At 46.1% G+C, this 27,889-nt stretch overlaps 1 protein-coding gene across 1 annotated transcript in view; it reads right to left on the bottom strand.

Moving 5' to 3' along the window:
* The window catches only part of RICTOR (RPTOR independent companion of MTOR complex 2), a 66,278-nt gene that overhangs the window by 32,593 nt on the left and 5,796 nt on the right, over positions 1-27,889 (bottom strand). The window contains 3 exon segments of the mRNA XM_075267512.1: positions 4,524-4,588; positions 16,877-16,974; positions 26,929-26,976. Coding sequence (XP_075123613.1) covers positions 4,524-4,588; positions 16,877-16,974; positions 26,929-26,976 — 211 coding nt within the window.

Genomic DNA, 27,889 nt, shown 5'->3' with positions numbered 1-27,889 from the left:
GTATATACTGTACACTAGGCCAGATACTGCCAGCCTGCGGCCCTATAGTATATACTGTACACTAGGCCAGATACTGCCAACCTGCGGCCCTATAGTATATATACTGTACACTAGGCCAGATACTGCCAACCTGCGGCCCTATAGTATATATACTGTACACTATCCCAGATACTGCCAACCTGCGGCTCTATAGTATATATACTGTACACTAGGCCAGATACTGCCAACCTGCGGCCCTATAGTATATATACTGTACACTAGGCCAGATACTGCCAACCTGCGGCCCTATAGTATATACTGTACACTAGGCCAGATACTGCCAACCTGCGGCCCTATAGTATATATACTGTACACTAGGCCAGATACTGCCAACCTGCGGCCCTATAGTATATATACTGTACACTATCCCAGATACTGCCAACCTGCGGCTCTATAGTATATATACTGTACACTAGGCCAGATACTGCCAACCTGCGGCCCTATAGTATATATACTGTACACTAGGCCAGATACTGCCAACCTGCGGCCCTATAGTATATACTGTACACTAGGCCACATACTGCCAACCTGCGGCCCTATAGTATATATACTGTACACTAGGCCACATACTGCCAGCCTGCGGCCCTATAGTATATATACTGTACACTAGGCCACATACTGCCAGCCTGCGGCCCTATAGTATATATACTGTACACTAGGCCAGATACTGCCAGCCTGCAGCCCTATAGTATATATACTGTACACTAGGCCAGATACTGCCAACCTGCGGCCCTATAGTATATACTGTACACTAGGCCAGATACTGCCAACCTGCGGCCCTATAGTATATATACTGTACACTAGGCCAGATACTGCCAACCTGCGGCCCTATAGTATATATACTGTACACTATCCCAGATACTGCCAACCTGCGGCCCTATAGTATATACTGTACACTAGGCCAGATACTGCCAACCTGCGGCCCTATAGTATATATACTGTACACTAGGCTGGTTACTACCAACCTGCGGCCCTATAGTATATATACTGTACACTAGGCCACATACTGCTAACCTGCGGCCCTACAGTATATATACTGTACACTATCCCAGATACTGCCAACCTGCGGCCCTATAGTATATACTGTACACTAGGCCAGATACTGCCAACTTGCGGCCCTATAGTATATATACTGTGCACTATCCCAGATACTGCCAACTTGCGACCCTATAGTATATATACTGTACACTAGGCCAGATACTGCCAACCTGCGGCCCTATAGTATATATACTGTACACTAGGCCAGATACTGCCAACCTGCGGCCCTATAGTATATATACTGTACACTAGGCCACATACTGCCAACCTGCGACCCTATAGTATATATACTGTACACTAGGCCACATACTGCCAACCTGCGACCCTATAGTATATATACTGTGCACTATCCCAGATACTGCCAACCTGCGGCCCTATAGTATATATACTGTACACTAGGCCAGATACTGCCAGCCTGCGGCCCTATAGTATATATACTGTACACTAGGCCAGATACTGCCAGCCTGCGGCCCTATAGTATATATACTGTACACTAGGCCAGATACTGCCAGCCTGCGGCCCTATAGTATATATACTGTACACTAGGCCAGATACTGCCAACCTGCGGCCCTATAGTATATACTGTACACTAGGCCAGATACTGCCAACCTGCGGCCCTATAGTATATATACTGTACACTAGGCCACATACTGCCAACCTGCGACCCTATAGTATATATACTGTACACTAGGCCACATACTGCCAACCTGCGACCCTATAGTATATATACTGTGCACTATCCCAGATACTGCCAACCTGCGGCCCTATAGTATATATACTGTACACTAGGCCAGATACTGCCAGCCTGCGGCCCTATAGTATATATACTGTACACTAGGCCAGATACTGCCAGCCTGCGGCCCTATAGTATATATACTGTACACTAGGCCAGATACTGCCAACCTGCGGCCCTATAGTATATACTGTACACTAGGCCAGATACTGCCAGCCTGCGGCCCTATAGTATATATACTGTACACTAGGCCAGATACTGCCAACCTGCGGCCCTATAGTATATATACTGTACACTAGGCCAGATACTGCCAGCCTGCGGCCCTATAGTATATATACTGTACACTAGGCCACATACTGCCAACCTGCGGCCCTATAGTATATATACTGTACACTATCCCAGATACTGCCAACCTGCGGCCCTATAGTATATACTGTACACTAGGCCAGATACTGCCAACCTGCGGCCCTATAGTATATATACTGTACACTAGGCTGGTTACTACCAACCTGCGGCCCTATAGTATATACTGTACACTAGGCCACATACTGCTAACCTGCGGCCCTACAGTATATATACTGTACACTATCCCAGATACTGCCAACCTGCGGCCCTATAGTATATATACTGTACACTAGGCCAGATACTGCCAACCTGCGGCCCTATAGTATATACAGTCCTATGAAAAAGTTTGGGCACCCCTATTAATCTTAATCATTTTTAGTTCTAAATATTTTGGTGTTTGCAACAGCCATTTCAGTTTGATATATCTAATAACTGATGGACACAGTAATATTTCAGGATTGAAATGAGGTTTATTGTACTAACAGAAAATGTGCAATATGCATTAAACCAAAATTTGACCGGTGCAAAAGTATGGGCACCTCAACAGAAAAGTGACATTAATATTTAGTAGATCCTCCTTTTACAAAGATAACAGCCTCTAGTCACTTCCTGTAGCTTTTAATCAGTTCCTGGATCCTGGATAAAGGTATTTTGGACAAACAATTCAAGTTCAGTTCGATGGTCGCCGAGCATGGACAGCCCGCTTCAAATCATCCCACAGATGTTCAATGATATTCAGGTCTGGGGACTGGGATGGCCATTCCAGAACATTGTAATTGTTCCTCTGCATGAATGCCTGAGGATTTGAAGCGGTGTTTTGGATCATTGTCTTGCTGAAATATCCATCCCCGGCGTAACTTCAACTTCGTCACTGATTCTTGAACATTATTCTCAAGAATCTGCTGATACTGAGTGGAATCCATGCGACTCTCAACTTTAACAAGATTCCCGATGCCGGCATTGGCCACACAGCCCCAAAGCATGATGGAACCTCCACCAAATTTTACAGTGGGTAGCAAGTGTTTTTCTTGGAATGCTGTTTCTTTTTGGACGCCATGCATAACGCCTTTTTTTTATAACCAAACAACTCAATTTTTGTTTCCAAAATGAAGCTGCCTTGTCCAAATGTGCTTTTTCATACCTCAGGCAACTCTATTTGTGGCGTACGTGCAGAAACGGCTTCTTTCTCATCACTCTCCCATACAGCTTCTATTTGTGCAAAGTGCGCTGTATAGTTGACCGATGCACAGTGACACCATCTGCAGCAAGATGATGCTGCAGCTCTTTGGAGGTGGTCTGTGGATTGTCCTTGACTGTTCTCACCATTCTTCTTCTCTGCCTTTCTGATATTTTTCTTGGCCTGCCACTTCTGGGCTTAACAAGAACTGTCCCTGTGCTCTTCCATTTCCTTACTATGTTCCTCACAGTGGAAACTGACAGGTTAAATCTCTGAGACAACGTTTTGTATCCTTCCCCTGAACAACTATGTTGAACAATCTTTGTTTTCAGATCATTTGAGAGCGGGCTGTCCATGTTCGGCGACCATCAAACTTAACTGAACTTGAATTGTTTTGTAGAAAGAAATGGTCCAAAATTCCTTCATCCAGGATCCAGGAACTGATTAAAAGCTACAGGAAGCGACTAGAGGCTGTTATCTTTGCAAAAGGAGGATCTACTAAATATTAATGTCACTTTTCTGTTGAGGTGCCCATATTTTTGCACCGGTCAAATTTTGGTTTAATGCATATTGCACATTTTCTGTTAGTACAATAAACCTCATTTCAATCCTGAAATATTACTGTGTCCATCAGTTATTAGATATATCAAACTGAAATGGCTGTTGCAAACACCAAAATATTTAGAACTAAAAATGATTAAGATTAATAGAGGTGCCCAAACTTTTTCATAGGACTGTATACTGTACACTAGGCTGGTTACTACCAACCTGCAGCCCTATAGTATATATACTGTACACTAGGCTGGTTACTACCAACCTGCAGCCCTATAGTATATACTGTACACTAGGCCAGATACTGCCAACCTGCGGCCCTATAGTATATATACTGTACACTAGGCCAGATACTGCCAACCTGCGGCCCTATAGTATATATACTGTACACTAGGCCAGATACTGCCAACCTGCGGCCCTATAGTATATATACTGTACACTATCCCAGATACTGCCAACCTGCGGCCCTATAGTATATATACTGTACACTATCCCAGATACTGCCAATCTGCACCCCTAGCTAATCGGTGGGGTATCCATAAGGATACATCATCGATAAGTCCTGGAATAGCCCTTTAAGTTATAGCAGAGCTCCGCCCACCCCTCAGCGACGGCTTACCCTGCCGCGAGGACACTTACCACATAATTATATCTTCAAACGTAAAACCTAATTTTTCTTCATTGTGGCCAACGCTGCATAGAAGCTGCAAGACAGAAGATGAAAAGGTCACCTGTCAGAAGGAAATCTCTGCAAAGTGTTTGGGGGCTGCAAAGGTTTCGATTTTCTTTTCCAAAAATCAGAGCGACCTCTTTGTCTATGGCCATGGCGGGTGCTCTGAGTCAGCTACACCCAAGTGACTGCTGCAATACCAGACATGGCCATACACAGGAGTGGCGCTCTTCTGTAGGTTTGATCAGGATTATCACATATAAGGAAGATCGTTTCCAGACAGTAAGGTTATCCCTAAAATAGATCACCAATGCCCGGAGCCCTGAAGATCAGGAAGAGGGGGGAGGCTCCTGCTGCAGCTATCATATAACCAGACATGGAACGGAGAGGAGGAGACTAGGTCCGATCTCCTTGGAGATTTCCTTATACACTTCCTGGTTTACACAGTAATAAAAGCGACAACAGGATCAAAGGAGTGACTACAGGAAAGGGGGTAGTTGTATTTTAGAAGGGGGCGGACTGTGCGGCTACACGGCGCGCTATTAGAAAGCGTACAGCACGCCGGTGATTTCCAGACCTGTAAGAAATGATTCTGCTTTCTGGTAAAAGAGCCTCTGCCTGCGGACGTGTGATGTACGGCTAAAAACAACCGCCATAAACAGGAAGCAGAGGCAATGTGTGAACTGTCATCACCAGTCAGCAGGAGCGACCGCCACGGGGCTGGCGGACGTCTACGGGCTGGCAGCATCGAGGTGGGAATTCCAGCTTATTATTATTCCCTGGTGGTCTAGGGTAAAACTCGCTGAAGGACGGACTCACTATGTACAGGAGTATTACCTCCTGAATGTAAGGAAGACCGGAATCCCCACCCTCAAATACCTACCAGGTATTAACCTATATATATATATATTTATTACCCTAGACCACCAGGGAATATATAGGCTTTATACATATACACACACACACACACACTAGGCCCCGATACTCTAGACCACCAGGGAATATATAGGCGTTATATATAGATCCTTCAAATATACTACTAGGTCCGATACTCTAGACCACCAGGGAATATATAGGCGTTATATATACATCCTTCATATATACTACTAGGCCCGATACTCTAGACCACCAGGGAATATATAGGCGTTATATATACATCCTTCATATATACTACTAGGTCCAATACTCTAGACCACCAGGGAATACATAGGAGTTATATACATCCATCATATATACTAGGCCCCGAGTATTAAACCCTACTTGCACCCTGAGCTGATCCCTACTTGTATACCCTATATCACCAGATATTTTCTGCTTGTTAAACCCTAGACCACCAGGAAATATAACATGCACACAACAACTTACCGTATATATCCTTCACCACTAAACATTAACTCTTTATTTTACAACAGACCACCGGGAGATAAGATATATACATCTCTCATAGATCCCAGCCATCAGATATTAATCCTCACTTCTGCCCTAGCCCACCAGGAGAAAAAAAAACAAACAAAAAACCTCTAGACCACCAGTGAAATAAAATATATACATCCTTCATAAATCCTAACTCACCAAATATTCCATACCCTAGACCACCAGGGATACAAATGCAAACCTACCTCTAGTACCTTCTACCCTAGACCACCAGGGTCTGCAAAATTAACCCTCTAACCCACTTAGGAAAGAAGATATAAATACGGTATAAACCCTAGCCCACCATTCATATATGATTGGCTCGTGTCCAGGACAGCGCCCCCTTCAGGTCCCTCTGCTCTTATGTCCAGAGGTCACCAAAGTGCAGACGTGTAATAAGTAAATTCGCCCCCGGCAAGAACGACTAAGAAAGTGCTAAATATTCTCAGCGTCTTGTGACCAGGTAGTAACGTTCACCTCGAGGAGAAAGCACGAAGGGCAGAGAAACTCCACTGAGGACGTTGCGGCCACGTCCAGGTCATCCGAAAGCAACGTACAGGAGAAAAGGATTTCTATTTCACTGCATACACAAGGAAAAATCTGACCCCCGACCAGGTATATGAAATAGCCTAACATGCAACAAAAACAGATATTGTAAAAGGTACAACTGGGCCCATGCAAGAATCATTGCTCCTCACCCCTAGACCACCAGGTATATAACTTCACTTTACCCTAACCCACCAGGGATCAAAATATTAAACTCCCCATCATTTTTTTTTTTTTATGGTAGAGTTGGAAGGGACCTCAAGGGCCATCGGGTCCAACCCCCTGCGAGTACCTTCAACCCCAGCCCACCAGGGAAATCAATCAAATCAAAAATCTGAAAGTTTGTATGTTTGTTCCTCAATCACGCGTAAATGGCCAAACAGATTAGCCTGAAATATGACATACATTACTTGGGTCTGGGATTGAAACATAGGCTACTTACTTTTCACCTACACTTCCGGGCTGCGCAACTGCACCGCAAAATTGCCGTTCCGCCAAAATTGAACAACCTGAAATGATGTCATCCCAGGTCGTTGTACCACCGCCCGATTGGCTGCTGCTGCTGTGTGGGCGGAACCATCGGCCCAGCTGCATGATGAAGAACATGGCGGCCTTACTTGTCACACCAGCGGACAGGCAGCCGCTCGGTAACTCCACAGCCTTGCAGGGGAAAGCGCTGCAGCCCAGCACAGTCTGGCCCCTATAAGCTGGTACCTCCATACGACGTGTGCCGCTTCGCTGGAGCAGAGCCGTGACACTATGTGGCAGATCGCAGAAGCCTGGGGCCACGAACAGTGGTTACAGGGGACAGGGGGAGGAAAGGAGACCGGGGACGAGCAGGGGCGTCCAGGGGTGGTTCTGCTTGAAGGGGGAGAGATATGTGCGGGGGTTGCTGTAGGGGGTGTGGGGTGAGCCGCAGGAGTAGGGACTGCGGAAAATGAAAGCGGGGTGCCATAGGAGTGGGGGCCGCTGTGGGGTCTCCCTGGCCTGCACACTGTGGATCACAACCAGCAGCAATTGCATAGATGGACACGGTTCAACGCCAACCCGCGACGAAGTCGCGGGCGCATGCTAGTATATATATACAAATACATAAATCCTACGAATATTATAAATGTGAATGTTTGGATGTTTGCTCCTCAGTCACGCAAAAACGGCTGAACGAATTTGGATGAAATTTGGCACATAGATTGTAACCTCAATTAACACTGTAGGGATTGTAAGGTTATAGGTTGGACTTTATGGAGTGATGTCTTTATCCAACCTCATTTACTATATAACTATCGGCTACTTTGTATTCCGGTAAATAACATGGCTTCACCACTGTTATGAATTTATGTTCACATACTATATTACACTGCTCCTGCAGCAGCCTTATCTCAGGTCCCAGGTCTGTTATCTCTCTGTGTAAACACTCAGCTAACCCTCAGTCCATTGTGTACAGGCATTTGTATATTATCTGAACTGCTCCAGGCAGTGCTGACACACTGGTTGGGAAAACACCTTTAGACCAAATTGGCAATTTGCTACTTTTAAACATGCTGGTGAAAAGAAAATCTAATTTGTCGTAAAAATTTTAAAACAATGACAGCTATAAATGAAGCCAGAAGTCACAGAGTTCTCCTCAAGCGGAGCTGAGGGGGATCATCGATGCCAACAACCCGCTCATTATATGGTGTCCCAGTGAGCTGCTGAGATGTCGGAACAATCACAGGCACAGTACGAGAAATGAGTTCAGCAGCAGGGAAATAAAGAGGGAAATCAAATCTCTACATTCTTCCTAAACACCAGCCCGCTAGATATTATTCCCCATTTTTACCCTAAATCATCAAAGATCACAATAGGACTCCTCTGTTACCTTCTAACCTAGACCTCACCTTTACTCCATCTCACCAGGGATAATAATATTGAGATCCCCTTCATTATCTTACCTAGACCACCAGGAAAATAAAATAAATACATCCCTGATAAGCCCTAGACTCAAAAAGTATGAATCCCTACTTTTACCTTAGCCTACCAGGTATCAAAATATGCCCCCCCCCCCAAATCTCCCACCCTGGACCACCAAGAAACTTTAAAAAAAAACGATAAAAAGGAAAAATGTAGCCCATGAAGTATTCTTCCCACTTTTGCCCTAACCCATAGGAATTTAAAATAAGACTCCCTTCTATTTCCTTGTACCCTAGACCACCAGTACCTATAAAACTGACTCTAGACGGCGCCCCCTTCAGCTCCCTCCGCTCTCACGTCTGGAAGTCATAAAAGTGCAGACAAGTAATAAGTGAATTTGCCCCCGGGCAAGAACAACTAAGAAAGTGCTAAATATTCTCAGCGTCTTGTGACCAGGTAGTAACGTTCACCTCGAGGAACAAGCACGAAGGGCAGAGAAACTCCACTGAGGACATTGTGGCCACATCCAGGTCATCCGAAAGCAACGTACAGGAGAAAAGGATTTCTATTTCTCCACATACACAAGGAAAAAAAATAAATAAATCAGACAGAGAAGTCTTGGGCTCCAATCATGTATATGCTAAAGCAGGAGATGCACTAAAACAATAGTCATTAGAGATCAGCGACAGGTCACCCATCCGCAACTGGGGCCGCTATGGGACATAATACTGTGTGCAGGGGCCACTATGGGGCATAATACTGTGTGCAGGGGCCACTATGGGGCATAATACTGTGTGCAGGGGCCACTATGGGGGATAATACTGTGTGCAGAGGCCACTATGGGGGATAATACTGTGTGCAGGGGCCACTATGGGGTATAATACTGTGTGCAGGGACCACTATGGGACATAATACTGTGTGCAGGGGCCACTATGGGGGATAATACTGTGTGCAGGAGCCACTATGGGGTATAATACTGTGTGCAGGGGCCACTATGGGGGATAATACTGTGTGCAGGAGCCACTAGGGGGTATAATACTGTGTGCAGGAGCCACTAGGGGGTATAATACTGTGTGCAGGGGCCACTATGGGACATAATACTGTGTGCAGGGGCCACTATGGGGGATAATACTGTGTGCAGGGGCCACTATGGGGGATAATACTGTGTGCAGGGGCCACTATGGGGGATAATACTGTGTGCAGGGGCCACTATGGGGGATAATACTGTGTGCAGGGGCCACTATGGGGGATAATACTGTGTGCAGGGGCCACTATGGGGGATAATACTGTGTGCAGGGGCCACTATGGGGGATAATACTGTGTGCAGGGGCCACTATGGGACATAATACTGTGTGCAGGAGCCACTATGGGGACATAATACTGTGTGCAGGGGCCACTATGGGGCATAATACTGTGTGCAGGGCCACTATGGGGAATAATACTGTGTGCAGGGGCCACTATGGCAGATAATACTGTGTGCAGGGGCCACTATGGGGGATAATACTGTGTGCAGGGGCCACTATGGGGTATAATACTGTGTGCAGGGGCACTATGGGGGATAATACTGTGTGCAGGGGCCACTATGGGGCATAATACTGTGTGCAGGGGCCACTATGGGGGATAATACTGTGTGCAGGGGCCACTATGGGGGATAATACTGTGTGCAGGGGCAACTATGGGGGATAATACTGTGTACAGGGGCCAGTAAGGACAAGTAAAACTGTAGTTTGTGGATGGTAAACCCCCAAACTGTAGGGTTCGGACGAAACCCAAAAAATGATTAGAACAGAAAATACAACATCACTAACATTGAGAGTGTTTCGCTTCCATCTTGTAACTTCCAATCAACAAGACGTCTTACGCAATTTTATAAGGATCGGACAATGAAGAAGTGATACAGGAGAGAACTGATGCCTGTGAGCTTATGTCAAGTGGAAGGGTTTCATTTATTAGGATTTTAATTTAATTTTCTATACTCATAGGATTCATTATATTGTGGCACCGGCTCCTTCTTCTGGTAGGTTAGTATTAAAGTAGAGCTGCAGCCGGTCATGGTCACCGTTTTTACAACCCTTCTAATTCACATCATACTAGCCACTCCTTCATGCAGCTGGTTACAGTCACCGTTTGTACAAGTCTGCTAGATCATTATACTAGCCACTCCTTACAGCTTTCGGTCATGGTCACCGTTTCTACAAGTCTGCTAGTTCACATTATACTATCCTCTCCTCACTGCAGCCAGTCACGGTCACTGCTTCTGCAACCTTCCTAGTTCACATTACACAGGCCACTGCTCACTGCAGTCAGTCATGGCCACTATTTCCACGAGTCTGCTAGTTCATTACACTGGCCACTCCACTGCAGTTAGTCATGGTCACCGTTTCTACAATTCTATTTACACTAGTCACTCTTTGCTATAGCTGGGCATCCAGGATCCCCACCGATCAGCTGTTTGGAGGAGTTCTGCAACCTCTTCACATAAAAACATGCATTTCAGAGGTGCTGTGCTTGGTATTACAGCTCGCCCCGAATCCCTTTAATGTGACGGAGCTCCAAAACAGGCCATGTGACTGTAGTAGACGCGGCAAACAGCTGATCCCTGGGGACTTTGAATGTCTGACCCCCGCTGATCTTCAACTGAGGAGCCATCCTAAAAGGATAGATCAACTAATAATGCAGGAAAACCCTTTTAATGGCCTTATGAATGGGTGCAGAGGCTGCAGTAAGCTCAGGACTTTATTAACAAGCCGCTTCCTTGCACGGACACAGAAACGGCACAATTTTGGTACGCCGCACTGAATTTACCCAAATGGAGGTAGTGCTTAATAAAAAAACAAACAAAAAAAAAAAAACAGGATCCCAACCCCGGTGAGAGCAGGTTTAGCGTATTACATCTGACTCACACAGATAATAACCATGAAAGAGGAACTACTATAAAAGTGAATGTTCTGTACATAAGGAAAATGTTTGTTCTCGTACAGTGTTAGCCAGTGGGTAGGAAATATAAACCCCCCCCCCCCCCCCCCCAAAATTGATAGTCTTCAGTAGTAGATAACTTTTTAATGGCTAACTAATAATGATGACAGATTACAACGTTTCGGAACTCTCGGCTCCTTTCTCAAGTAAATTTAAAACCATTTCTGAAGGAGCAGATTTATATACAAAAGGGCACATAGGGATAGAATTCCAGGAGGAAGATGGGGTAGAGGGTTGTTAGTAATTGGTAGAAACAATGTAAACAATTCCAGGTTCTTATCAGTTCTCATGTCAGTGATTTCTGTAAGATGCCATAAACCCATGTGACAGATTTAGCCCCTTCTCCAAGTGTTTGAAGCAGGGTCATAAGTTTATAGTCGTAAATCCGTCTCGGTTTCATTGATTTCATTAAAATTCCCTCTTAAAACCAAAATTTTCATGTTATCGGTGATATTATGATCCTCACTGCAGAAATGTTTTGATATGGGAAGGTCCATTCTTTGTTCTCTAATTGTATGACTGTGTGAGTTAATCTGTATTCTAAGTTTCTGTCCGGTCTCTCCAACATACAGATTATCAGTGGGGCATTTGGTGCACATTATTAAATACACTACATTAGGTGTGTTACAGGTGAAGGTACCTGGGATTTTATATTCCCTGTTAGAGTTTGGTATCTCTATCCTGTCAGTGGTCAGTATGTGGGGGCAGGTCTTGCACCTTTTCTGTCCACATGGGAATGTTCCTGTGTTAGTTGGAGGTGACAGTGAGCTGCTGACAACCATATTCCTGAGGTTTGGTGGCTGTCTGTAGCACAGGAGAGGGGGATCTGGAAATATGGATTTTAGATTGTTGTCTTTTTGCAGTAGTGGATGTAATTTGCGTGTGATTCCTCTCAGCATCTCCAGGTGGGGGTTATATGTGACGACCAGGGGCACCCGATTGTTCTCCTGTTTGGTATTGTATATTAACCCCTTAGCGACCCTTGACGTAACTGTACGTCATGGGTCGCATGGGGATGTATGGAGCGAGCTCACACGCTGAGCTCGCTCCATACACGGCAGATGCCGGCTGTATAATACAGCCAGGACCTGCCACTAACAGCAGCGGTCGGTGCCCGAGCCGATCGCTGCTGTTAACCCTTTACACACTGCGGTCAAACGTGACCGCAGTGTGTAAACGGCGCCGGCGGCATGGGCGCCGCCATGTTTCGCCGATCGCCGCCCTCCTGAACGTCACATGAGGGCGGTGATCGGTTGCTATGACAGCCGGCAGCCTATTGAAGGCTTCCAGGCTTGTCTCTGCACTAGATCTATTAGGCGATGCCAGAGGCAGCCTCTAATAGAAGTGCTGCGATTCTGCTATTCACTGCAGTACTGTAGTATTGCAGTGAATAGTATGAGCGATCAGACCCCCTAGGTTTCAAGGTACCTAAGGGGTCTGATCATAAATGTAACAGAAGAAAAAAAAAAGTTTTTAAAAGTATTAAAAAAATAAAAAAAATATAAAAGTTCAAATCACCCCCCTTTCCCTAGATTAGCTATAAAAGTAATTAAAGAACATTAAACAAACATATTAGGTATCCCTGCGCTCCAAAATGCCCGAACTATTAGAATATTAAAACATTTATCCCGTACTGCGAACGGCGTAGCGGCAAAAAAAATTAAAACCGCCAAAAAGCGTTTTTTTCAACACTTTGCCTCCTATAAAAAATTGAATAAAAAGTGATCAAACCATCAGATCTTTCCCCAAATGGTATCAATAGAAACGTCATCTTGTCCCGCATAAAAAGACACCACAACCAGCTCCATACATGGAAATATGAAAAAGTTACAGGTGTTAGAACATGATGACACAAAATTTTTTTTCTATTTTGCAAAGTTTATCATTTTTTTTTAAAGTATCAAAACATTTCAAATACTATATAAATTTGGTATCACCGCGTTCGTACTGACACGTAGAACACAGGTAACATGTCATTTGTACCAAACAGTGAACGCTGTAAAAATTAAACCCATAAGAAAATGGCGCAAATGCATTTTTTCTCCAATTGCACCTCATTCTGAATTTTTTTCCAGCTTCCCAGTACATTGCACAGCATATTGAATGGTGCCATTACAAAGTACAATTTGTCCCGCAAACAATAAGCCATCATGTGACTCTGTGAACTGAAAAATGAAAAAGTTATGGCTCTTGAAATGTGAGGAGGGAAAAACGAAAATGCGAAACCAAAAAATGGCCGGGTCCTTAAGGGGTTAATAAATCCGATCTTGGTATCCTGGTGGCTCTGGTGATTTGGTTCTTGCCTCAAGAATGTGTTTCTGAGGCCTCCGAGGTGTTCGTCTCTATCTGCAGGGTTAGAACATATGCGATGGTATCTGATGGCCTGGCTGTAGACAATGGAGTTCTTTATGTGTTTCGGATGAAAGCTATCCCATCTTAGGTAGGTTGGTCGGTCAATCAGCTTCCGATACAGCAATGTCTCCATTTTGTTGTCCTGTATCTTGATGACTGTGTCCAGGGAGTGATTGAGCGTCAGGTTGATGGTGGGATGGAACTGGTTGAATTGTCCATGGAACGTTTTCAGCTGCTGTCCAAATGATTAGGATATCGTCAATGAAGTGATAGTAGGCCCGAGGCCTGGTGGTGCAGGAGGATAGGAAGTCACTCTCCAGCTTGGCCATGAAGAGATTAGCGTACTGTGGCGCCATTGTACAGGTCAGACGTCGGAACAAAGACCGTGACCGGATTAGAAAACATGAAGTGGGTTAAAAATCAAAATAACTAATTTAGTTTTGCTGCAACCACTTCTGGGTAAGGCTGAGTGCTGTGACAACTAGGGGGGGCGGACGTGAGATGCAAATTTAAGGATACATTTTAGGTTATAGGGCCATCTAAATAGCTCCTACCCTACACATAGGATACTTAAAAAAAAAAAAAAAAAAAAAAAAAAAAAGAGGGAGTGGTCACTGCAACATTTTGCAACGTGCTGGGTCTCCTGTAATCTAATCAGGTATTGGCTTGTGCGTATACACAGCAGCCTGTCAGAATAAGCAGCGCTGTAGTGTAGAGCATGAGGGCAGCAGCTTGTTGTCCTGCACAACTGACCAGCAGCTAAAGGTCATCAATGACAATATAGAATTCGCATAAAGGAGATTGTTTTTGTAAAAATACGTGTGAACCCAACATTAGGAAACCGTTAAAAAGCGAGGTGTGCACACGTCCCAGAAAGCAGATACAAAGGCGACACCGCTGCACGTAACCACAAACGCCACAGCAAGAGCGACATAAACTGAAAACATGGAGGAGACCGAGCAGCTCCTGGAAACTGAACACAACCGCAGGTCACACAAACAAGATCTGCAGAATACACTGTTATAGAGAGAACAACCCGGCCTCAGCTGCTGCAGAACCTCATTATACGAAACAGCACTCGGGCATTGGGCGAATTCACATTGGCATCAGGTAAATGGCTGCATGTACGAGAAACAGAACCACATCACAGCTAAGTATAGTGATTGAATGGGCCATCTTAGAGGTAAGGTGGACTGATGTTCTGCAGCAGCTGAGGCTTGTACTGTGAGGTTCTGCAGCAGCTGAGGTGTGTATTATGATGTTCTGCAGCGGCTGAGGTGTGTACTATAAGGTTCTGCAGCAGCTGAGGTGTGTATTATGAGGTTCTGCAGCAGCTGAGGTGTGTATTATGATGTTCTGCAGCAGCTGAGGTGTGTATTATAAGGTTCTGCAGCAGCTGAGGTGTGTATTATGATGTTCTGCAGCAGCTGAGGTGTGTATTATGATGTTCTGCAGCGGCTGAGGTGTGTATTATAATGTTCTGCAGCAGCTGAGGTGTGTATGATGATGTTCTGCAGCGGCTGAGGTGTGTATTATGATGTTCTGCAGCAGCTGAGGTTTGTATTATGATGTTGTGCAGCAGCTGAGGTGTGTATTATGATGTTCTGCAGCAGCTGAGGTGTGTATTATGATGTTCTGCAGCAGCTGAGGTGTGTATTATGATGTTCTGCAGCAGCTGAGGTGTGTATGATGATGTTCTGCAGCAGCTGAGGTGTGTATGATGATGTTCTGCAGCAGCTGAGGTGTGTATTATGAGGTTCTGCAGCAGCTGAGGTGTGTATTATGATGTTCTGCAGCAGCTGTGGTGTGTATTATGATGTTCTGCAGCAGCTGTGGTGTGTATTATGATGTTCTGCAGCAGCTGTGGTGTGTATTATGAGGTTCTGCAGCAGCTGAGGTGTGTATTATAAGGTTCTGCAGCAGCTGAGGTGTGTATTATAAGGTTCTGCAGCAGCTGAGGTGTGTATTATGATGTTCTGCAGTAGCCGAGGTGTGTATTATGATGTTCTGCAGCGGCTGTGGTGTGTATTATGAGGTTCTGCAGAAGCTGAGGTGTGTATTATGATGTTCTGCAGCGGCTGAGGGGTGTATTATGATGTTCTGCAGCAGCTGAGGTGTGTATTATGATGTTCTGCAGCAGCTGAGGTGTGTATTATGAGGTTCTGCAGCAGCTGAGGTGTGTATTATGAGGTTCTGCAGCAGCTGAGGTGTGTATTATGATGTTCTGCAGCAGCTGTGGTGTGTATTATGATGTTCTGCAGCAGCTGTGGTGTGTATTATGATGTTCTGCAGCAGCTGTGGTGTGTATTATGAGGTTCTGCAGCAGCTGAGGTGTGTATTATAAGGTTCTGCAGCAGCTGAGGTGTGTATTATAAGGTTCTGCAGCAGCTGAGGTGTGTATTATGATGTTCTGCAGTAGCCGAGGTGTGTATTATGATGTTCTGCAGCGGCTGTGGTGTGTATTATGAGGTTCTGCAGAAGCTGAGGTGTGTATTATGATGTTCTGCAGCGGCTGAGGGGTGTATTATGATGTTCTGCAGCAGCTGAGGTGTGTATTATGATGTTCTGCAGCAGCTGAGGTGTGTATTATGATGTTCTGCAGAAGCTGAGGTGTGTATTATGATGTTCTGCAGCAGCTGAGGGGTGTATTATGATGTTCTGCAGCAGCTGTGGTATTATGATGTTCTGCAGCAGCTGAGGTGTGTATTATGACGTTCTGCAGCGGCTGAGGTGTATTATGATGTTCTGCAGTAGCCGAGGTGTGTATTATGATGTTCTGCAGCGGCTGAGGTGTGTATTATGATGTTCTGCAGCGGCTGAGGTGTGTATTGTGAGGTTCTGCAGCAGCTGAGTTGTGTACTATGAGGTTCTGCAGCAGCTGATGTGTGATTATGATGTTCTGCAGCAGCTGATGTGTGATTATGATGTTCTGCAGTAGCTGATGTGTGATTATGATGTTCTGCAGTAGCTGAGGCTGTATTATGATGCTCTGCAGAAGCAGGCACACAGAAGTGTAAGCCGCCTGGCCTCTAGACATCAGTTGGTAAGCGGTTCACATGGAAACACCCTATGAAGGGAGCGTGCGCTGCCCGCCATGTCCTGCCTGCAGTGTACACCCCTCTCCGTTACACCCCACGTCTCTTACCTTAATAAAGTTGTTCAGGTGACCCAACTTGCGCATATTAGAAACTCCATGAAGCTTGGACACATTTTGTAAAATTTCTCTAAGGTTGTCGCTTGGTTCTGGAGAGAGAATATAAGAAAATTATAAAGAATCGGGTTTCACCCTTCAAAGACCAAAGACATTTACTTTGCAAGACAAAATGTGTGCGTGTGTGTGTATATATTATATATATATATATAGTGGCCTCGTGTCTCGGTGTCCCCAGGTTTCATAACCTCCACACACACGGCATAAGAGGAGCCATTTGTCATTGTGACACGAGCGCTGAAGCAGAACACGCCATCCGATCACAGCGCAGATTAGAAGTGGAGAAAAGAAAAAAAAATTCTAGAAAACTCTTGTACAGGCCATCCAGATACCGGAGGAGCCGCAGCATTTACAGGGTGTCTGGGACGCAATGAACCCTGCACAGCCACCATCTAGTACAGCAGCCGCCCTCGCCGCACGCTCCACAGGCTGGAGGTTTCCGGTCGCCATTTCTAAGAAGCCCGATATTAGTCATACAGGCAAATGAGGCTCAGCCACAAAGCGAGACCTGCTGTCCCTGAAGATTACACCTCCCCAGAGGCCAAGGCTAGAGATACGGCAGAAGCGAGGACCTCCCCGAGAGCTGCAGACTCACCGAAGCCTCCAAGATCGGCTTTAATCGGAAATGGCGTTTCCATTCATCACTTACATCGCTGATACAGTCACAACAAGGGGCAAACACCCCATTGTCCTGATGTTTGGGGGTCTGAGCGGTCACATCCTACACGTTATCTCTCCATCAACCACTTATAGGGCTACAAGGCACCTTCATTTCAAGTGAATGTAAAAACCAGGGTGGGTGTCTCTTTCTGCATGGACTTCTACCATTAGCAAGCGTCCGCCATGTTGCTTACATTACAGCCAATGGGACAGGATCAGACATACGCGGCTCCGTCTACATCCGTTGCTCTGCTACGGTTCGGGCCCCATGCACATGGATGAGTGGCTAGGATGACGCTTGGAGTGACATCAGTGCGACGGCCATGACGCATTCACCACTAAGGAGGCTTCTCATGTGTTCTGGTCCGATGACACGGAGAAGGACTTGGTACAGAACGGACCCCTGGGCGGAGCATATGATGGCACAACTGATCATGTACATGGAACCTTAAAGGGATCTTATCATTGGATACCTTTTTTTCTGACTAACACGTAGGAATAGCCTTAAGAAAGCCTATTCTTCTCCTACCTTTAGGAGTCTTCTCCGCGCCACCGTTCCGTAGAAATACCAGTTTTCTTTGGTATGCAAATGAGTTCTCTCGCAGCACTGGGGGCGGTCCTCAGCACTCAAACAGCACTGGGGGCGTCCCCAATGTTGTGAGAGAATTCTCCATGTTCTGGAACGGCCTCTCCCTGTGTCATCTTCCATCCTGGGTTTCAATCTTTTAGGCCTCAGGCAGAGCCGACTGCGCATGCTCACAGCCCACATGAAAAATGGCCGCTTACATCAGCTTACTCTGTAAGCAGCCACAAGAAAATGGCCACTTACACAGCTTACTGTGTAAGCGGCCATTTTCTTGTGGCTGTGGGCATGTGCAGTCGGCTCTGCCTGAGGCCTAGAAGATTGAAACCCAGGACGGAAGACGACGCAGGGAGAGGCCGTCCCTGAAGAAGATGGAGGCGGCGCTGGAGAGTTCTCTCAGCATTGGGCACGCCTCCAGTGCTGTTTGAGTGCCGGGGCCCGCCCCCAGTGCTGCAAGAGAACTCATTTGCATACCGAAGAAAACCTGAATTTCTATGGCACAGCAGCGCGGAGAAGACATCTAAAGGTAGAAGAAGAATAGACTATATGTGACCGACAAAAAAAAATTGATTTTAATGGTGGAATCCCTTTAATGCACAACCACCATACATTTCAATGCGGGCGCTGTACTTTGGTCATCTCCAGCACTCCCACGCCATAGCTCCATACTGGACGGGGGACAAAACTCCCCCACTCGCTGATGGAAGGGGTCTCAGCTGTAAGACCCCCCCACTGACCTGCAAGTTATAAGAGGGGCAACCCCCTGTAACAGTTTCTACAAGAACTGAAGCGGCTTTTATTACACAGGATTTTATTTTTGGGCTCCGGGGTTCTCCATCTGGTTGACATTTATTTGGGGAAGGGAAAGTCCAAAAGATATCTCCAGCGGGGTGGGAATCCCAGGGAAACCCTTCTAATACTTCTCTGCGGTCGCTGAGGTTTGGACACTTCCCCTTTTGCCCACGCTTTGAGCTTTTTTAGTGACACGTTGGGCTCCGGACACGTCAGGACTTCTCGTTTCGGGAGAATCTAATAATAATATACAAATGTCGCCAACACGTGGGGAGGGGTCCGAGCGAAGGACATGTACAACGCAGAGCAAAAGTGAAAAAAAAAACAAGGGGTTTTGAGATGGCGTTTCCCGTTGCTTCGCTACTTGGTTCTCAAGGAGTCACAGAACATTAAATAAGACGGGTTACTACTATGCAGGGCCGCGCTCTACACGGCGGCAGTGGCGACGATACCAGAAGTTGTTTATCCCTGAAGTCATTGAGAGACTGAAATAACCTGAGAATGGTTGTCAGACAGATCCTAAGAAACAAGAGCGGCACAAGTCCGCAGATCACAAGACCTGGCGTGGGGCGCTAATCCCCCCGCCCGCACTGTTTTCTGGTTGATGTGGTTACATGGTTAATCGAGAAGCTACAGCTGACCGGGGCGGGAGACACGGTCAGGGAGTCTGGAATAGATTGCCTCCATCTCATTGAAGAATTCTGTTCATTCGTGTTACATCAAATGGGAAGTGAATGCCGTCACCAGGCCAAAAGGAGAAAAATATATTATAATCACTTACAGAGAAAAATAGTTTCTAAAAATGAAAAAATGATAAAAACAAAGCTTCGAAAAATAAAATGAAAAAAATTACAAGAAAAAAATAAAAATGAAAGTTTCTATAAAAACAAAGAAAAAAACCTACAGAAAATAAGTTTTTAAAAATAAAATTTTTAATCATTTAAAATAATAAAGTCTAAAAATAATAATGGATCATAGAAAATAATTAAAGAAAAAATAAAAACTGAAAGCTTCTTTAAAGAAAAAAAAAAAAAAAAAAAAAAAAAAAAGGTTATCAACTTGAAAGTACTTTATTACAAGCTGGACCTAGAGGTTCTGGACTGGTTCTTACCTCTGGTCACAGGATCAGAACTATCGCCGCCTCCTCCCTCTCTTTTTTTGCACAGGTATGGGTCTGACTTTATGAGGGAAGCGGAGTAACCCAGGGCCAGGGTAGGAGGGAGGCGGAGTAACCCAGGGCCAGGGTAGGAGGGAGGCGGAGTAACCCAGGGACAGGGTAGGAGGGAGGCGGAGTAACCCAGGGACAGGGTAGGAGGGAGGCGGAGTAACCCAGGGACAGGGTAGGAGGGAGGCGGAGTAACCCAGGGACAGGGTAGGAGGGAGGCGGAGTAACCCGGGGACAGGGTAGGAGGGAGGCGGAGTAACCCGGGGTCAGGCTAGGAGGGAGGCGGAGTAACCCGGGGTCAGGCTAGGAGGGAGGCGGAGTAACCCGGGGTCAGGCTAGGAGGGAGGCGGAGTAACCCGGGGTCAGGCTAGGAGGGAGGCGGAGTAACCCGGGGTCAGGCTAGGAGGGAGGCGGAGTAACCCGGGGTCAGGCTAGGAGGGAGGCGGAGTAACCCGGGGTCAGGCTAGGAGGGAGGCGGAGTAACCCGGGGTCAGGCTAGGAGGGAGGCGGAGTAACCCGGGGTCAGGCTAGGAGGGAGGCGGAGTAACCCGGGGTCAGGCTAGGAGGGAGGCGGAGTAACCCGGGGTCAGGCTAGGAGGGAGGCGGAGTAACCCGGGGTCAGGCTAGGAGGGAGGCGGAGTAACCCGGGGTCAGGCTAGGAGGGAGGCGGAGTAACCCAGGGTCAGGCTAGGAGGGAGGCGGAGTAACCCAGGGCCAGGGTAGGAGGGAGGCGGAGTAACCCAGGGCCAGGGTAGGAGGGAGGCGGAGTAACCCGGGGCCAGGGTAGGAGGGAGGCGGGATAACCCGGGGTCAGGGTAGGAGGGAGGCGGGATAACCCGGGGTCAGGGTAGGAGGGAGGCGGAGTAACCAGGGGCCAGGGTAGGAGAGAGGCGGAGTAACCAGGGTAGGAGGGAGGCAGAGTAACCTGGGGCCAGGGGCTGATTCCAAACACTCAACCTATCCAACACAGAACAAGTAAATTAATCTCAAATCCCTTTTAACAAACTGTAAATAAAAAAGATTCTAAGAATAAAACTAAAAAATTTAAAAAGTAAAAAAATATAGTTGATAAAAATTAAAGTTATAAATAAAAAAATTAAATAAAAATGGAATCTGTTCCAAAAGGACCAAACCGCATAGTACTACGGCAGCTGCATGGTGCACACGCAGAAACTGTGTGCGCACCATGCCCTGCGGGTGTCAGCCGTAACATACAGCTGACAATGCCCTTTAACACCCGTGGTCGGAACCGGGTCCGATCGCGGGTGTTAACCCCTGAGATGCCGGCGGTCATCTCGGGTTTTGGTACATAACGGTGCCGATCAGCACTCCCCGCGCCAGTTTCGGGGGGTGCTGGTGTTGGTAGTGGGCAGTCTGGGGTCATACCATCCCCTCCACGTACCTGGTTGATCCTGCCAAAATGGAAGCTGTCAGCCCGTGCGTGTGCACAGGGCTGAGAGCTTCCTCTACACTGTAATACACGTGTAACACTGGAATTGCAAATACATCTAGTGAAGCAGAGATCAGCAGATCACTGCTTCAATCCCCCATGGGGACAGAAAAAAAAAAAGTTATAAAAAAGTAAAAATAAAAAAAGTTTAAAATAAATTAGATATAAATAAAGCCCCAAAAATCCCTTTTCCCCATATAAAGTGTTTTATTATGTAAAATAAAGAAAAATAGAAAAAAACATTACATATTTGGTATCGCTGCGTCCGTAATAACCTGAACAATAAGATTAAAACGTTATTTAACCTGAACGGCAAACGTCATAAAAAAAAATTTTTTTTAGAAAACCGCACAAAATAATGATTATTCACCACCTTTCCCTTACAAAATGTTCAATAAAAAGTAACCAAATTGGTACCAATAAAAAGAAGGTCATCCTGCAAAAAATAAGCCCTCAACCAGCTCTGTCTACTGAAAAATAAAAACGTTATGCCTTTCTGAATATGGCGATGCAAAAATAATTGATTTTTTCCCTAAATTGAATTTTATTCTGCACAAATAGCAACGCATTAAAAAAATCATATAAATGAGGTATCGCCGTAACCGTACCGACCCGCAGAATAAAGGTAACACGTTACTTATGCTGTACGCTGCACAGGAAAAAAAATAAATGCTAAAAAGCAATGCCAGAATTGATGTTTCCTTTTACATCCCACCCAGAAAGAGTTAATAAAATGTAGTCAATAAGTTACAGGGCCCAAAATGGTGGCATTGAAAAGTACATCTAATACTGCAAACACCAAGCCCTCATATGGCCACATTGCCAGAAAAGAAAAATCTAGCTTGTACAATGTGAAGACAAAAACCCCAAAAGTCGCCAAATCATTAGGACATAAGTGGCTGCGACTAGAAGGAAATGTATAAGCTGTGCAAGCGTTTTCAGGGGACCCCCCATATTTAGAGCTTATGAGAGATAATACAGCAGCGCTGATCCCCCAGAATGCCCCTCTTCCCCGTCCGTGTCATAAGAGCTAGTGGGAAAATAGAATGGGATTTGGTGTACCCAATTTACTCCGCACAGCTTACATATTCACTTCGGGGTTACTAATGCTCACTACATCACTTGATAAATTCTTTGAGGGGTGCGGTTTTCACAATGGGGTCACTTTCTAGTGGTTTCCACTGTTTTGACTCCTCAAGGGCTTTGTAAATGCGACATGGCTCCTGAAACTGATCACAGCCGGATCTGCCCTCTAAAAGCTCTTTGGCGCGCCTTCCCTCCTGCGTCTCGCTGTGCGTCCATATATTAGTTTACACCCACAAGTGGGGTACTATGGTAGTCGGGAGAACTTGCCTAACAAATTGTGGGATATTTTCTCCTTTAACCCCTTGTGAATGTGCAAATTCTAGGGCTAAACGAAAATATTAGTGAAATAAAATCAAATTTGAAAATTTCGCCTCCATGTTGTATTAATTCCTGTTAAGCACTTATAGGGTTAAATTACTAGGTATATGTTGTTTTGGCTTATTTAAGGGGTGCAGTTTTGAAAATGGGGTGATTTATGGGGGGGGTTAATACAAGGGTCTTTCAAATCCCCTTCATAACTGGATTAGTCCCTTAAAAAAATGGGTTTGGGAAATTTCTTGAAAATTTTGAATATTGTTGTTTCACTTGTAAACCTTCTAATGTCCGTAAAAATTAAAAGGGCGACTAAAGTTTGAGGCCGACATAAAGCAGAGATCTGGGACATGAGATTTATGATATAATTTTGGCGGTCTGACTATCTGTATGCAATGCACATCATTTCAAACTTCATAAAAATGCATATTTTTCAAAATTTCCACCAAATTTCCTATTTTTTCATAATTAAACACAAAACATATCAACCAAAATTTACCACTAACATGAAGTACAATGTGTTACGAGAAAACAATCTCAAAATCACTTTGGTAAGTTAAAGCGTTCCAAAGTTATTGCCACATAAAGTGAAACGTCAGTTTTGAAAAATCGAGTTTGGTCAGGAAGTCAAAAAGTGCCATCGGCGGGAAGGGGTTAAAACAAGTAAGTGTTCAAATTCCCTGCAGCGTCCCCAGAGGGGAAACAAAGTATTACACATTGTCCATTCATATCAATGTGAGAAGGCAGTTTGTGGCTTATGCAGGACATGATGTGGCTAATAAACACATTTGTTCCTAATTCATAGGAGATGCCAAGAGAGGCGAGAGCTTTTAGTTTCGGGAGCCGCCTAAGAGAGGTTGCCCTGACGGGGCAGATGCAGGGCTTACAATTACAAGGTCCTATTCATGTATCCTGACACTAGAACCCCAACCAATCAGAAGTCTCCATGCTGGGACCTTTAGGCTAAGCCCCCATGGGCCGTGAACGCAGTGATGAAGCGCTGCAGGAAGAACATCGGTGTGATCGTATTGTGGTTCTTCCCGCAGCGCTTTGAAGAGAAAGTTCACTGACTTTTCCTCTGCGGACTTTCTCTTACCATTATATCTACGGGAAAGCTGCCGGCATTTCCGTAGATATAATTGACATGCTGCGATTTGCAAAACCGCAACGCGCGTGTCTGCACTGCGTTTTTTTTCCGCAAAGTGGGCATGGGATTCGCATGGATCCCATCCCCTTTGCTTGCGGCGTTTACGTCCTGTGGGGCCCCGGCCTTTACAGGGGAAACAGCTGGAAGTAGACAGCACCGTCCGCTGTGCAGTGGCTGTGTCTGGTACTGCAATGGATTGGACCACCACCAATCTGACACTGGTGACCTAGCCTAAGGATAGGTTAGTATTATCAAAAGGATGGACAACCCCTTTAAATGACGGCAACCCCCATCATACCCTGACAGCTGGAACATCATGGGCTTAGTCTACAGGAGACCCCGACACAGTCCACTAGCAGGACCCATCTTGGACTCTTCTGATGGGTATTTTTGGTAATAAGACTAGCACCAAGTATGGGGTGAATGTTGTGCCCATTCCCAGGCTCCCGGGGAGTGTCCTGTAGTCACATTCCCAGCCCGATTCACCAATGAGGTATCCACCGATTCAGGAATAGTCAGGAACAGATTGCTCGCTCTGCGTTGCTGCAGGCTGACACTGATACGTAGATACAAATAATAAGGGGTCCAGCAGGGCCGGATATCACCCTTACGCCATCCGTACCGTTCAAGCATGGACCCCGGAACACGGGTAGGCCCCTGATCAGAAATGGCGAGTTTATTGAAGACATTGAAGTAGATTCTGATGGAAAACAAAATCCTCAACAATGTTGGTGAATGGGTTGTAAAAACATCTGCCCGCGGGATAATCGATCAAGCACGCCGCAGGTTGTCAGAGAAGTTGCACAGCGTACAGGTCAGAGATTTTTTGCTGAATTTGTCATGAATTTCTGGCGCAGGCGTCTGTGAGCGAGGCCTCTATAATATAATATAGCAGAGCGAGGGTCCCACTACCAACATGGAGGGACAAAACCAATGAGGAAAGGAGAGGAGGACTCAGGCCCAGAAATGCACCAAAGCCTCACTAATAGGGGGGGAGATTATCAGCAAAAAGGTTTTGGGTTCCTGTAGGAATGTATACAATATACGGTATATAGCCTACGGTCTGAGACAGCTGCTAGATCCGGACGGTGACTATTACAGACCATACAGGCAATAGGGAAAAGTGTCAGGGCATATGGGTCTTAAAGGGACGGGCTCTCCTCCTAGGAATATCCTCAGGTGCGTCGGAGACTCCGGAGCAGCATCTGTCTAAAAATTACAGGCGGAAAAGCATTGCAAGCGTGACTGTCGTCTACAGAGGTCAGGGAGAAAATAAATAATGGATTGGCCGGCCCCGGGCCAAACCTTCATACCCCTATAGAATAACTTTACCATTGTACATTGTAGAACAGATCAAACAACGCAAATGTGCACAGACGCCTAGCCTAAGCAAAAAGAGTAACGCAGATTAGGGCTGGTAATATATAACATGCACACGCCAAAATGACCACCCCTGTCAGGACCTTCCTCAGAGTACAATAGCACTTCCAGCTCAGACGTGATCCGAACAATCTGCCGGTGGATGGCCTAAGACATTCTCATACATTAAAGGGATCCTATCATTCAGACGACATTTTTTCTAAGTACCACGTTGAAATAACCTTAAGAAAGGCTATTTGTCTCCTATCTTTCGTCGTCTTCTCCGCGTCGCCGTTCGCCTACAATCCCGGTTCTTGTCGGTATGTAAATTAGCTCTCTCACAGCACTGGGGGCGTCCCCAATGCTGCGAGAGAACTCTCTCCAGCGCCGCCTCCTCTTCTTCAGCAGCGGCATCTACAGCCTCTTCTTCCCGCGGTGGCTTGTAATGTCTAAGGCCTCCGGCAGAGCAGACTGCACATGCCCATAGGCCACAAGAAAATGGCCTCTTGCATAGTCTTGTAAGCGGCCATTTTCTCGGGGCCTGTGGACATGTGCAGTCCGCTCTGCCTGAGGCCTAGACGTAAGAAGACACCCCCGGAAGAAGAGAATGAAGAGGCCGTTCCTGACGAAGATGGAGGCGGTGCTGGAGAGAGTTCTCTCGCAGCATTGGGGCCGCCGCCCAGTGCTGTCTGAGCGTTGGGGCCCGCCCCCAGTGCTGCGAGAGAGCTAATTTTCATACCAACAAGAACCAGGATTGTAGGCGAACGGCGGCGCAGAAAAGACGACGAAAGGTAGGAGAAGAATAACCTTTCTTACGACTATTCCGACGAGGTCCTTAGAAAAAATGTTGTCTGGATGATAGAATCCCTTTAAAATGGGCGTGGCCTAAACAATCACCATTAATCGTCCCTGTATAGGAGGAATGCTTATCGTTCCTTACACAGCAACCAAGCAGAGCTCCACTTTACCAGAGGCCCATCATATCTGCATTTGTTGGGTGTACCAGTCATGCATTACCACACAGGATCAGGCACAGAAACACAGCTCTGTTCTATTGGTCAATTTTCAGACCTTCCCACTCCACACGGTTTACTGCTGCATTAACAGCATTTAGTGATCTGCTTTACAGCCACAGCCAGCAATAGTCTGGTCTCATTGGTCTGTGGGAGAGGTTTGTGTTGGGAGATGTGACATCATCTATTGTCAGTACTGATGGTGTTATCTATAGAGGTGTTATCTTCTATTGTATATGAGGGTTTACAGGCACCTTGCTGAGGAGCCATCGCTCTAAGCTGCTGTGTGAGGGAATATTCACATGTGGCAGAAATTTCATCAGAGGGGGGAATCACACACACATGCTAAAGTATAGTTAGAATACGTCATCAATACGGCAGAAGCGGACATGTACAATATGACTGATCGTCTAGCTTACCTCTGGTGAGATCTATCGGTACGTTCTCCTCCCCACTGTCATTCCGACCTGGAAAAAAAAGAACATTAAAATGATCAGGAAAAGTTATTGGAGATTTACATCGTCCTCTAGTCACTCCACAGACTGCTGCGAGTCTTCAGTGTCATGATGGGAGTCACATCAACTTTATATACAACAGGCTTGCGGCAGTCTATAGGAGCCCCAGGGGCAGGAACGCAGGCAGTGCCATAGTCCAAGGAGAAGAGCGGATCCTAGAAGGCCAGTAAACCATGAGGAGGAGCGTTACCCCCTGAAAAACCACAGCCAATAGGAAACAACTAGAGAAACGCGGCCCCACAATCTCACGGCTACGACATTTCGGGTCCATTTTGTAACCTCCTTTATGTCTCAATATGCATGGCTTTAATCCAAAGGAATATTCTGGCATTGGGCAGCGACGATGAAGTCATCAAAAAAAGAATTGAATAGATTACATCGACAACGATTATTTTAGGACACTCCCCTTCTGACACACCACGCCCCCTATTTACTACATGTCGCACAATGTTGGTTTGGGTCATTCCCATATCAGCGATTGGACGGCGAGTGACCTATCAGTCAGGAGGGCGTGGACGCAAACTTGCGATTTCGGTTATTTTGTGTAAAATAGTCTAAAATAATGGACGGACTCTGCGCCGGCGCTTCCTTGCCCCGCCCATGCTCGTCTCTTCCTCCTTTTCTAACGTCGCAGCCGAGCACCTCAGTGGGGTCGTAACGTCACTGCTACATCCGTCCATCAGCAAAGAGAGAGGGGGTCGGTAAGCGGCGGTGCCAGAGCAGAAGGGGGCAAGGTAAGGGGAGTGTCGCGGCTTTTATTATTTTACACCAGTGCAACGTAAAATGCAGTCGCCGGCCGATGCGCCACTTACAGGGTTTCAACGCGCTACACGAGCAATCAAATACTCCCAGTGTCAAGTCTCCT

Source organism: Leptodactylus fuscus, chromosome 1 (genome assembly GCF_031893055.1).
Source record: "Leptodactylus fuscus isolate aLepFus1 chromosome 1, aLepFus1.hap2, whole genome shotgun sequence".
NCBI classification, from domain to species: Eukaryota; Metazoa; Chordata; class Amphibia; order Anura; family Leptodactylidae; genus Leptodactylus; species Leptodactylus fuscus.
Note: the sequence above shows the minus strand (reverse complement) of the source record. Positions and strands in the feature narration are given on the sequence as shown.